The 12,196-nt window shown below is 38.3% G+C and overlaps 1 protein-coding gene across 2 annotated transcripts in view; it reads left to right on the forward strand.

The window, feature by feature from the left end:
- Positions 1-12,196, forward strand: part of LOC135210197 (arylsulfatase B-like) — a 38,545-nt gene extending 26,349 nt beyond the window's left edge. For both annotated transcript variants that reach the window (XM_064243032.1, XM_064243031.1), the window contains 8 exons: positions 494-705; positions 5,790-5,863; positions 6,512-6,677; positions 7,199-7,296; positions 7,773-7,909; positions 8,167-8,343; positions 9,394-10,118; positions 11,402-12,196. In XM_064243032.1, the coding sequence (XP_064099102.1) occupies positions 494-705; positions 5,790-5,863; positions 6,512-6,677; positions 7,199-7,296; positions 7,773-7,909; positions 8,167-8,343; positions 9,394-10,118; positions 11,402-11,586 (1,774 nt within the window). In that variant the 3' untranslated portion in view covers positions 11,587-12,196. The remainder of the gene's footprint in view (positions 1-493; positions 706-5,789; positions 5,864-6,511; positions 6,678-7,198; positions 7,297-7,772; positions 7,910-8,166; positions 8,344-9,393; positions 10,119-11,401) is intronic.

Consider the following 12,196-nt stretch of genomic DNA (forward strand, 5'->3'; position numbering starts at 1 on the left):
ATAATATGCATGTTAAACAGTACAGAACAATTATTTCTAATAAGATATAGTGTATTTATTCTAATTTTCTTTTCTTGAAACAAGGCTCTATTTAACCGTAGATTTTGGCACGTTTTAATTTACATTAAAAGCTAGGAATACAATTAACTTATGCCTGAGAGGAAAATTTTTTACGCATCCCGAGTAAGCTGGAGGTCTGATCACGCCTTTTTAACTCTCAATTTCCCTTTCAGCTCTGAATGACCCCATCATAGGACGCACTAGAGCTTGCCCTTTGGTCTACATTCTGCATTACGTGCCATGTTGATTTCATGTTTTATTTGTCTCATTTATTGAAAATTATCTAGTGTTTTCGAATTTCATAATCATGTTCCATCAATTAAATATTAATTGATGTTAGTATAGCTATTAAGAGACTAAAATCTTTCTCAAATTAGAGAGATTTAGCAGCATTCAGTTTGTTTACTCTCTCAGTTCCACTTTCCCTCATCAGATGGCACCTGGGGTTCTGTTCGTGGGACTACACTCCCCTGAAGAGAGGATTCGACACCTTCTACGGATACTACACAGGCTCCGAAGATTACTTCACCCACAAAAGGTCAGCTTCTAGCGAAGGGAAGAAGAAGAAGAAAAAGAAGAAACGAGGAAAGGACGACTTTGAAGATGACGATGATGATGAAGAGGAGACAGGGAGAAGATTGAGGGGTAAGAAGTGTCTCGTTCGGGGTGTGTTACCTTCGCTTCTGATTTATTAGGTTGTTTCGGATCTACAGGAGTTACCTGATGATCACTTTTGCAGACACAGATCTAACTGCCAGATCATTCACGCCCTTTAACACTAATTTTTCTAGGATTTGAAGGACCCTCTCGTGTTTCGTGCGCTGTTCTTTAGGTTGTTTTTCAGTTTTTTCCGCCGATGGTTTCTGCTGTTTCTGATATCCATAAAGATTACTAATTTTTGTTTTTTTGGCGCCCATTTCTTTTTTTTTTGGTTGTTTTTTTTTTTTTTTTTTAGGTTTCCCATCCCTTGTTGTTAGGTTTCCAGTACAGGTGGTCCAGTTTTTCCAGAATCCGTATAACCACCTCCGATGGTCGTCAAAGACAAATACATCCTTATTCCCCTTTTTCATATCCCTAGGAGATCAGAGCCTACCTCTTTTTTTTGAAGGGTTTCTTTCTTTTCCATAGTATCCTATTTTCCTCTCGCCTTTCCATGGCCTGGTTCCAGTTTTTCCAGAATCCTACCAACCCAAAATCCTATAGTCAAAAGACAAAATCCTTTTCATATCCCTAGGGGATCCAAGAGGCCCTAACCTCTCTTTTTGCCGGTTTCTTCATCGTTTCCTATGTTTTCCACCAAGATCCTCTCCTTTCCTTTAGAGCTCGTTTACCAGATTTTCAGTCCCAGAATAGAATAACAAATCCTATAGTCAAAGTCATCCTTTTCATATCCCTAGGGGATCAGAGCCTACCTCTTTTTTGTGCCGATTTCTTCATTGTATCCTATTTTCCTCTCTCCTTTCCATGGCTGGTCCAGTTTTCCAGAATCCTACAACAAATCCTACAGTCAAAGACGTCCTTTTCATATCCCTAGGGGATCACGTATCCTATTTTCCTCTCTCCTTTCCATGGCTGGTCCAGTTTTACACAATCTTACGACAAATCCTACAGTCAAAAACGTCCTTTTCATATCCCTAGGAGATCAGAGCCTACCTCTTTTTGTGCCGTTTTCTTCATCGTATCCTATTTTCCTCTCGCCTTTCCATGGCTGGTCCAGTTTTCCTTCAGAATCCTGTAACATTCCCTATACTGTAAAAACTTTCTTTCACAACATTAGGGATATGATCCTAACTCTTTTTGGGCCTATTTCATAAAACTTTTTTTTTTCGTCTGTACTTTCCACAAATAAAAAAAAAAAAAAAAAAAAAAAAAAAAACTTTCCCACTTATCTCTTATTTTCTCATTTATGTTTCTTCTGAAATTCTTCTTCTTATCTTCTTTTCCTTTTCGAATTCCTACTGTTCTTACTGGAATTCTTCTTCTTCTTCTGTCCTACTGGAATTCTTCTTCTTCTTTTGTTCCTACTGGAATTCTTCTTCTTCTGTTCCTACTGGAATTCTTCTTCTTCTTCTTCTTCTTCTTCCTACTGGAATTCTTCTTCTTCTTCTGTTCCTACTGGAATTTTTCCCCTTCTTCTGTTCCTACTGGAATTCTTCTTCTTCTTCTGTTCCTGCAGGAATTCTTCTTCTTCTTCTTCTTCTTCTGTTCCTTCAAGAATTCTTCTTCTTATCTTCTGTTCCTTTTCGAATTCTTCTTCTTCTTCTGTTCCTTATGGAATTCTTTTCTTCTTCTTCTGTTCCAACGGAATTCTTCGGAAATTCTTCTTCTTCTTCTTTCCTTCTTCTTCCTTCTTCTTCTTTCTTCTTCAAGAATTGCTTCTTCTTATCTTATGTTCCTTTTCGAAGTTTTTCTTCTTGCTGTTCTACAGGAATTCTTCTTCTTTTGTTCCTCCTGGGATTCTTCTTTCTGCTTCTGTTCCTTCTGAATCTTCTTCTTCTGCTTCTGTTCCTACTGGAATTCTTCTTCTTCTTCTTCTTCTTCTTATGTTCCTACTGGAATTCTTCTTCTTCTTCTTCTTCTGTCCTACTGGAATTCTTCCTCTTCCTCTGTTCCTACTGGAATTCTTGCTTCTTATGTTTCCTACTAGGGAATTCTTCTTTCTTCCGATTCCTTCTTCTGTTCCTACTTAGGAATTAACTTTCTTCTTCTTCTTCTTCTTCTTCTTCTTGGTCCTACTGGAAATTCTTCTTCTTTGATTTCTGTCCTAGGGCTGGAATTCTTCCTTTTCTTTTGTCCCTAATCTGAAATTTCTTCTTCTTCCTTCCCCCCTTCTTTTTTTCCTGGTCCGAAAACTGGAATGGTTTCTTCTTCTTTTTTTTTCTTCTGTCCTACCTGGAATTCCATTCTTCTGTTCTTCTTTGTTTCACCTAGATAGCCTTTACTGGAATTCCTTCTTCCTTTTGTTCCTACGAGAAGGGGGCAAATTCTTCTTCTTCCTCTTTATTCTGTCCTACTGGAAATTCCCTTTCTTATCTTCTTTCTTTCTGTACCTAACGCTGGGAATTCTTCTTTCTTTTTGTTCCTACTGAAATTCTTTCTTGCTTCCCTCTTATGTCCTAGACTTGGAATTCTTCTTTCTTTTGTTTTCCTATGGAAATTCTTTCGAAAATTTTCTTTTCCTCTTCTGTCCTACTGGAATTCTTCTTTTTCTTCTGTCCTACTGGAAATCCTTCCTTCTTCTTCTTCTGTCCTACTGGAATTCTTCTTCTTTTGTTCCTACTGAAATTCTTCTTCTTCCTCTTCTGTCTTACTGGAATTCTTCTTCTTCTTCTGTCCTACTGGAATTCTTCTTCTTCTTCTGTCCTACTGGAATTCTTCTTCTTTTGTTCCTACTGAAATTCTTCTTCTTCCTCTTCTGTCCTACTGGAATTCTTCTTCTTTTGTTCCTACTGAAATTCTTCTTCTTCCTCTTCTGTCCTACTGGAATTCTTCTTCTTCTTCTGTCCTACTGGAATTCTTCTTCTTGCTTCTGTCCCTACTGGAATTTCTTCTTCTTCTTCTTTGTTCCTTTTACTGAAATTCTTACTTCTTCCCTCTTCTGTCCTACTGGAATTTTTCTTTCTTCTTGCTGTCCTACTGGAATTCCTTCTTCTTTTGTTCCTACTGAAGTTTCTTCGTTCTTCTTTTCTTTTCTGTTCCTTACTCACCTGGAATTTCTTCTTATTCTGTCCTAACTGGAATTCTTCTTCTTTTGTTCCTACTGAAATTCTTTCTTCTTCTTCTTCTGTCCTACTTGAATTCTTCTTCTTCTTCTTGTCCTACTGGAATTCTTCTTCTTCTTCTGTTCCTACTGGAATTCTTCTTCTTCTTCTGTCCTACTGGAATTCTTCTTCTTCTTCTGTCCTACTGGAATTCTTCTTCTTCTTTTGCTCCTACTGAGATTGTTCTTCTTCTTCTGCCCTAACTGGAATTCTTCTTCTTCTTCTGTTCCTACTGGAAGTTCTTCTTCTTCTTCCTTCTTCTTTCTTCTTCTTCTTCTTCTGCCTCTACTGGAATTCTTCTTCTTCTTCTGTTCCTTCTGGAATTCTTCTTCTTCTTCTTCTTCTTCTTCTTCTTCTTCTTCTTCTTCTGTTCCTTCTGGAATTCTTCTTCTTCTTCTTCTGCCCTTCTGGAATTCTTCTTATTTTTCTTCTGTTCCTCCTGGAATTCTTCTTCTTCTTCTTCTGTTCCTCCAGGAATTCTTCTTCTTCTTCTGTTCCTTCTGAAATTCTTATTCTCATTCTTTTGTTCCTACTGGAATTCTTCTTCTTCTGTTCCTACTGGAATTCTTCTTCTTCTGTTCTTACTGGAATTCTTCTTCTTCTTCTGTTCCTACTGGAATTCTTCTTCTTATCCTCTTTTCCTTCCGGAATTGTTCTTATCCTCTGTTCCTTCTGGAATCCTTCTTCTTCTTCTTCTTCTTCTTCTTCTTCTTCTTCTTCTGTTCCTACTGGAATTCTTTGCCTTCTTCTGTTCCTACTGGAATTCTTCTTCTTCTTCTGCTCCTACTGGAATTCTTCTTCTTCTTCTGTCCTACTGGAATTCTTCTTTTTCTTTTGTTCCTACTGGAATTCTTCTTCCTATTCTTCTGTTCCTACTGGAATTTTTCTTCTTCCTCTTTACCTGTTCCTTCAAGACGAGAAGGCCCTATGACCAGGTGTTACTGCCACAATAATAGTAAAAAAAAAAAACAAGAAAAGAAGGAAAAAAAAAACGAAATACTTCAGCTTTTAAAACATTTACTTTCAGCGCAACTTGAGCCCTCATGAATATAACCAGATGGTACCTTTCTCAGAAGTCAAGACGTCTGGGAAAATGCACTTCGAGTCTCCTTTAAATATATATGTTTAAACGTTTGTTTGCTGAATTTTTAAAATGTGGGCGTCGAGTTTTTAAGGGTACATCCAACTCTCTCTAAAAAAATGTACATTCAACTTTTAGCGTTCTCGAAATGTATACATATACATTTATATTTTGTTCTAATGTGACTTCCAGCTCCCAAAACAATGTACATTTTCATTTCAGATATATAACATTTAACTTTCTCAAAATACACATATGTGTTTATATTTTGTTCAGATGTGACTGTCAGCTCTCAAAAATATGTACATATTCCTTTCAGATATAACATTTAACTTTCTCAAAATGTACATATGTGTTTATATTTTGTTCACATGCGACTTTCAGCTCTCTAAAAGTGTACATATGTGTTTGTTATTATTTGCAAATATGACTTGCAGGTGTCTGACAATGTACATATGTATTTTTGCTTCTTTTAAATATAACTTCTTCTATAAAAACTATAATGCACAATATCTCATCTGTTTCTTCGTAAAGATATAGTTGAACTTTGGAGAGTACAAAAATGCTTAGTAAACATATTTCTTCCTATAGAAATGTACTTACTCCTTCAAAAATATATTTAGCGCTTAACCTAAGAAAAACCGCATTTAGTTTTTAGGCACAACCGGACTTGTAAAATGGGGCACTCATAAGTCTTTATTTCTCCCATACGAGTAGGTTAATTATTTGTGTTGGCTGTTTAAATGTAGTTGTGTGCGTGCGTATGTGTGTGTGTAATCTTTGCTCTTTCATTTCATTTATTCCACAAGAATATGCATGTGTGATGAATATCACAAATAACTTTGTTCAAGAGTAGTATCTCTAATTAGATTTCGTTTATTTTCCAGCCAGGGAAAGGGAATACTTGGACCTCAGAAATAATACCAGAGTTGATAACAATAAAGCCGGCGTTTATTCAACAGTAAGTGACTCTATCACATTACGTTCATTCTCCTGTATGTTATGATGAAAATGGGAAATTATAGTTCCCCCAAAATTTGTCATATGAAACAGATTACTTTAGTTTCCCCTAAACCTTTTCATAGAAAACGGATTTCTTTAGTCTGAAAACGAGATGCACTGGAGATTTTGTTACTTTCACTGAGAATTTGCTAACCAGGTCATTCTAATTCTTTTATACTGAGTTGACAATTTTAATGAGGTAAGGTATAGTGATTTTAGCAGGACTGATTCTCATAATAGAATCTAGAGCATAGCTTGTCCAATCTGTCATTAACCAAGTAGTATATTAAAACTTCAACGCTATTCTAAGTACATTTTCATCATTCACGAGCATAAGAGGGGCATAACTTGTTTATTGGATTTCCTTATTTACGTATCACTGGCATCTGTTTTGATTAAAGTGCAGTAATACCTTTACTGGTCGGTGCAAAAAACAGGTGGTTACTCACCTGCAATTGTCTGTGGGCTCTGAACACGATCCCTCTGTCTGTGTGTGTCAAGTTACTCCGTCTGCCCTGTGAACTGGAAGTCAAGGAAAACACCACTCTGTACATCCTTCCTTTTATTGTAACTTACAGTGTTTGACCTCAGTCTTCTATCCCAACAGCACATCTTCTCCTCAGCTGCAGAAGAAATCATCAGGTCTCGAAAGCCAAAGGACCCGATGTTCATGTACATAGCCTTCCAGAGCGTCCATTCTCCTCTCCAGGTCCCTCGAGAGTATATGGTACCCTACAAGCACATCAAGTACTACGAACGAAGACTTTACTTAGGTTAGTCGACTGGCAAAGTTACACGTTGTCTAGGACTCACTTTTCCCACCTGTCTGGGACGGGGTAATGTTCCTTTCTCCAGATTCTTCAGCGCAGCAATAGCATCGTCACAGTGACCGACAGAAAACGGAGAAGTGACGGAGAAGGAAGAAAGTGAGGCAACTTTGAGTAAAACCCAGTTGCGAGTGTAGTGAGGTGATGGATGTCCTCAGCCTCATTCAGTGGAATATTTCAGTCTCTCGAAAGTATCAGGTCATGTTGAAGGCTGAAGTTTGAACGGTCGAGGAGGTTCTCGGCCGGTGTTTAATGAAGGCTGTCCTTTGTTTTCTTACCCTGTTATATTTTATTCTCCTATCTTCCCAAAAATTCCATTGCCTTTTGTATTTGCTTTGTATTACCTTTTGGACTGTTATCCTTCCTTGAGGCAGGTTATTTGATACATTTTCCTTATATTTTAAGCGAGTTAAGACTCATTTTGATAAGTGTGATACCTGACTGATTTTCATCATTCACCCTCACAGGAATGGTGACAGCTATGGACGAGGCCATTGGTAAGGTCATCACTGCTCTGAAAGAAACAGGCCATTACGAAAACTCAGTCATTATTTTCACAACTGACGTAAGTTTTTTCAAGTCTCAGTCCTGTGTTGTATGTGTTACTAAAGGGTGTTTGCAATGCTCCTTGGGCCCCTAGCTGCACCAACATTTTAGTCTTTACTTGACCTCCACTCTTGCGTACTTCCTTCCATTTTGCTGTTCGATCTCTCTGCCCTTTCCTTCTCAGTGCCAATGTGGGGTTTTCTCCCACTTCCACCTTTGGATCCTTGGATTTCACCTCATCTAGTTTCTGGATCTCTATCTTGCTGTCCAACTACTCCAATTCCAAGTCTTTTCGCTCTCTAAAGTGCTGAGTAGCTGGAAACACCCTAGTTCTTGGCTTTAGAATAAATTTCATGATTTACTTCATATAGCTGAAATTTGCCCATATAGTTTTCGTTTGTTGATCTTTTGCCACATGTGAACTGCCCTCTTTTTTAGTTCATGTCACATGAATGTATACACCATACCAATAATTACCAAAACGACAATCGACAGAATGGAGGATCTGTCAAGAAGGGAGGAAGCAACTGGCCACTGAGGGGAGGAAAAGCCTCACTCTGGGAGGGAGGAACCAGGGGTCCATCTTTCATCCATTCTCCTCTGCTGCCAAATCCTGGGACAGTGACAGAACAGTTAGTTGATGAACGCGTTCATGCAGCCATGTTAACTTCCTTGTTAAATTCTTTGTTAACTTATAAAATGTTCAGTGCAGAAGTCAAACAGTTTTCACAAATAGTTTTGTTTCCCCTTGGTATGTGACATATGCGAGCAGAAGTGGTCGCTGTATTGAGAGAAATGACCAGATCTTGTGTGAATATCATTGTAATATTTATCGACTAATCGTGTTATGTTGACCCACTGTACCTTTCCTCTTTCTTGGTTTAAACAGCTTGCACCACGTCACCGACTGGTTCAGCACCATTTCAAGCATCGCAGGGGTACTCACCTTGCCAAAGGTCGATGGTGTCAATCAGTGGGACGCCCTGACTGGCAGTTCTCAGGTCCCACAGAGAGAAACCATGATCTACAACATGGACGATTCCAAAAAGTACAAAGCTGGTGTGAGGTTCGTGACTGTCTCGTTGGTTTTCTTTAGTGACAATGTTTGTTTAGGTCAGTAAAGTTGAAAATTCTCCCAGAAGGTTCGGATTAGGTGACAGCTGACCTTTGTTGGGGTTTCTCTAGTGGGCCATATTTGTTTAGGTCAGTAAGGTGGAAAATTCTTCCAGAAGGCAGGCCAGAAGGTCCAGATTAGGTAACAACTGACCTTTGTTGGGTTTTCTCTAGTGGGCCATATATGTTTAGGTCAGGAAGGTTAAAGGTTCTCCCAGAAGGCTAGCCACAGTGGTCGAGATTAGGTGGCAGCCAGGCTGCGATTGGCTCTCTTAATTTTGTTTAATGCTTGTTGTAGAAATATGTTGTCGATAGTATTAGAACTCCTAGACCCTTATGGGATATTCAAGGTATTTGTTCGTTTAACTAAGGTAGATCCTATCATTTTGCTCTTAAAAACAATGCATGACAGAGTACAGTCAATATAATGATTCAGTTTATTGATCTGATTTGAGGACGATTCTCCGTGAAAGAGCAGTTAACCCATAAACCCTCTATACCATTTGTTACAGTTAAGACAAGAGCTTTTATAAACATATCTTTGTGATTTGGTTTTGTTGAACATTAACTACAGCATCCTCGATACTATTTGGATGATCGAAAACAAAAGGATTGGCTCATCTTGTGGTTGGCTCAACTAATGATGTCTAGTACAGGATGTTGATTTAATGACTGATTCCATAGGCTTGACTGTATTTGATTTTAAAGCGAAATGACAACAAAGTTTTTGGCATATGATCAGAATAAATATCCAATACGATTGCCATCGAAATAAGCGTTTTCATCAAAGTTATGGTGTCACTTTTGGTATCATGGGAATTGGTAAGCTTTCCGGTCACTTTCTCCCTACTTTAGCAATGAAGTTTTCATCATCACTCTCCCAGTTCCAAGAACACCAGGTCTAGCAAATATAATCACACAAGCTCTAATTACATTTAGATTTCTGCATCATGATACAGTAACTATGCAGATACCTCACGACCTGTTCTGAATTTTGTTTCAGGATGAGCAACTACAAGCTGCTGGTCGGGGGCATGGCTCGGAAAGCCTGGGTATCCCTGCCTCAATCTGAAGATGCCCCGAGGAGAAAGATCAACAAAAAGAAGAAGAAGAAAAAACAGAAAGGCTTCAACACGAAGTTACATCATCTACTCAAGAAATCTTCGCGCGAGAATGGTCAGAAGGGTGATTTGCCATCATCAGACGCTGCAGCAGGAGAGGGACAAGTCACTAAGGATACCCAAGAAGTCCTCGACAGTGGACCCTCAACAGGGAACTATAATGATTCTTCAGGTATTCCAGCCGATGGACCCTCCACAGAGAACTATAATGATTCTTCAGGTATTCCAGCCAATGGACCCTCCACAGAGAACTATAATGATTCTTCAGGTATTCCAGGCGATGGACCCTTCACAGGGAACTATAATGATTCTTCCGACATTCCAGCCGACGACAGCCTGGAAGAGCCCACAGCGTCATATGAGCTCCTCGATGATCAACCAGATGGCTCTGGTTCCTGGCAAGACACCAGCAGCAGCAGCAGCCTGGAAGATTTGACCTCCGGAGAATCGATCTCTGTGAAGAGCACGTTGAGGACTATGGATGACCAATACATTTTCTGGAAAGAGATGAAAGATGATCCGACGCTTTACTGGGAGAACCGGGTGCTCAACATACTCGGCGGATATTTCCGTGACAGGACCAAGATTCGACTTTATAATTTGGAAGGTACGTTCACTGTAGATTCTTTTTTCTTTTCACGGGTTCTTTTTTCCAGTAGAACTGGAAAAGGGTCTGTAGGGGGTTTAGCCTTTGCATATGGTTCCTCGTTGGACGAGTGGATTTCGCGCTCGGCTACCAATCCAGTGGTCCAAAGTTCGATTCTCAGCTCGGCCAACGCGGAACAACAGGAATTTATTTCTGGTGGTAGAAATTCATTTCTCGATATAATGTGGTTCGGATCCCACAATAAGCTATAGGTCCCGTTGCTAGGTAACCAATTGGTTCCTAGCCACGTAAAAATATCTAATCCTTCGGGCCAGCCCTAGGAGAGCTGTTAATCAGCTCAGTGGTCTGGTAAAACTAAGATATACCTAACTTAGCCTTTGCATAAAAGGTAGTCCTCTCTTCTGAAACACCTAAATAATGAAACGTTTTCATTTAAATTACAGAATAACTTTGTAGGTGACAAAAGTACCTGCCCACTTCTTAAACTTTAACTGTATCAGAGGATCTTTTACTGAAGTAATAAAAGTGATAACATGCATTATAGATTCTTTTCTGTTGTATCCCTTTTGAGTTTAGCTGAAGACAAAATTCGAGTCATTGAAATTCCTGTGTATGTTCGAATGTTAATGTATTTGAGAAAACGGGCAGTATGCCCCTGCGTGTTTTGTACACATCTGTGACAATAACAGCGTTTTATCTGACAAGACCTTTAGTTCACTCTTTATAATTGTAATAATTGTAATAGATGTGATAATATAGAATACACATTGCACATATTCTATTTTTGCAATTTTATAAAATCAGTAGTAAGATTTTTCCAGAATATGTTGAGTGATATAGGAAAGAAGGAAAGTGTGAATATGCTTAAGATCTTAATGTTAGATTTCTCAAGTAAGAATGAACAAATTTATAACACGTATATTATGCTAACTACAGGGTACTTGTATTCAATTTGGATAGGGAGAGAATTAAATTTTGATATAAATGAAATATATCAGTATATAGAAAATAAATTTAGTTATGATAGGTATTTGATGAAAATTCTCCTTAAAGAAAACATTTATTTATTTCTTAAAGATAAGTACCTCAACATGTGCATTTTAAAGTTTATGAATAATAGATACGAATTGTTTAGATGTGTATGATTTATTTTTAGATGTTTGTTTTTTTAGATTTGTGTACATAAATTACTTATATAGCATATTTATTTATTTGTAAAATGTACTTGATATGACTTTTAAATGAAAGAGAGAGAAAAAAGTTTGCTCTTTCTCCTCCCAAAGATGACCCGGAGGAGAGAGTCAACTTAGCGGCCATCGACACCAACAGAACGCAGATAATGCTGAGCTTCCTGGCGGAGGAACTCCTTCGCTACAAGGTGCCGCTCATCAGGAGGGACAAAACGAGGGCCCATCCAACGTACTGGAAGGACGTCTGGTCCCCTGGATGGTGCCAGTCGGAGTGGTGATTCCAGAAGAAGAAGAAGAAGAAGATAAGAGAGACGTCGAGTGATGCTGCACCTCTGTAGACGCAGATGAAGCCAGCAAAGTGTAAGGGATGATTCCGAGGCAGCAAACATTGTTTACCAATTTAAGTCACTAGTGCTGGCTAAGTGTCTGATAATGTATGTTATTTAATATTTACTTATTCTACATTCAAGCACGAGAAAGTAGCGTTGGAAGGCTTCATTTTGATGTTAATAAATTTTATATTAATAATTTCTTCTCACGACAATGGAGGATATTAGATTTTACGTGTTTGTGGTTCACTAGTGCTGGCTAAGTGTCTGATAATGAATCTTGTTTAATATTTACTTTAATATTTACATTCAAGCACGAGAAAGTCAGAGAGAAAGTAGTGTTGGAAGGCTTCATTTTGATGTTAATAAATATATTAATATTTTTTCCCCACGACAATGGAAGATATTAGATTGTACGTTTGTTTGTGGGTTAGTGATAGCATTCACTAATTTTTGCTAGTCACAAAGTTTAGTTTTGTGTAGAGGTTTGAGTTCTGTAGAAGCCTGTCCTTATTAGTTTAAGAATTAGAGAGATAGTTAAGCACACACACACGCACAC

Source organism: Macrobrachium nipponense, chromosome 39, assembly GCF_015104395.2.
Source record: "Macrobrachium nipponense isolate FS-2020 chromosome 39, ASM1510439v2, whole genome shotgun sequence".
Classification (NCBI taxonomy): domain Eukaryota; kingdom Metazoa; phylum Arthropoda; class Malacostraca; order Decapoda; family Palaemonidae; genus Macrobrachium; species Macrobrachium nipponense.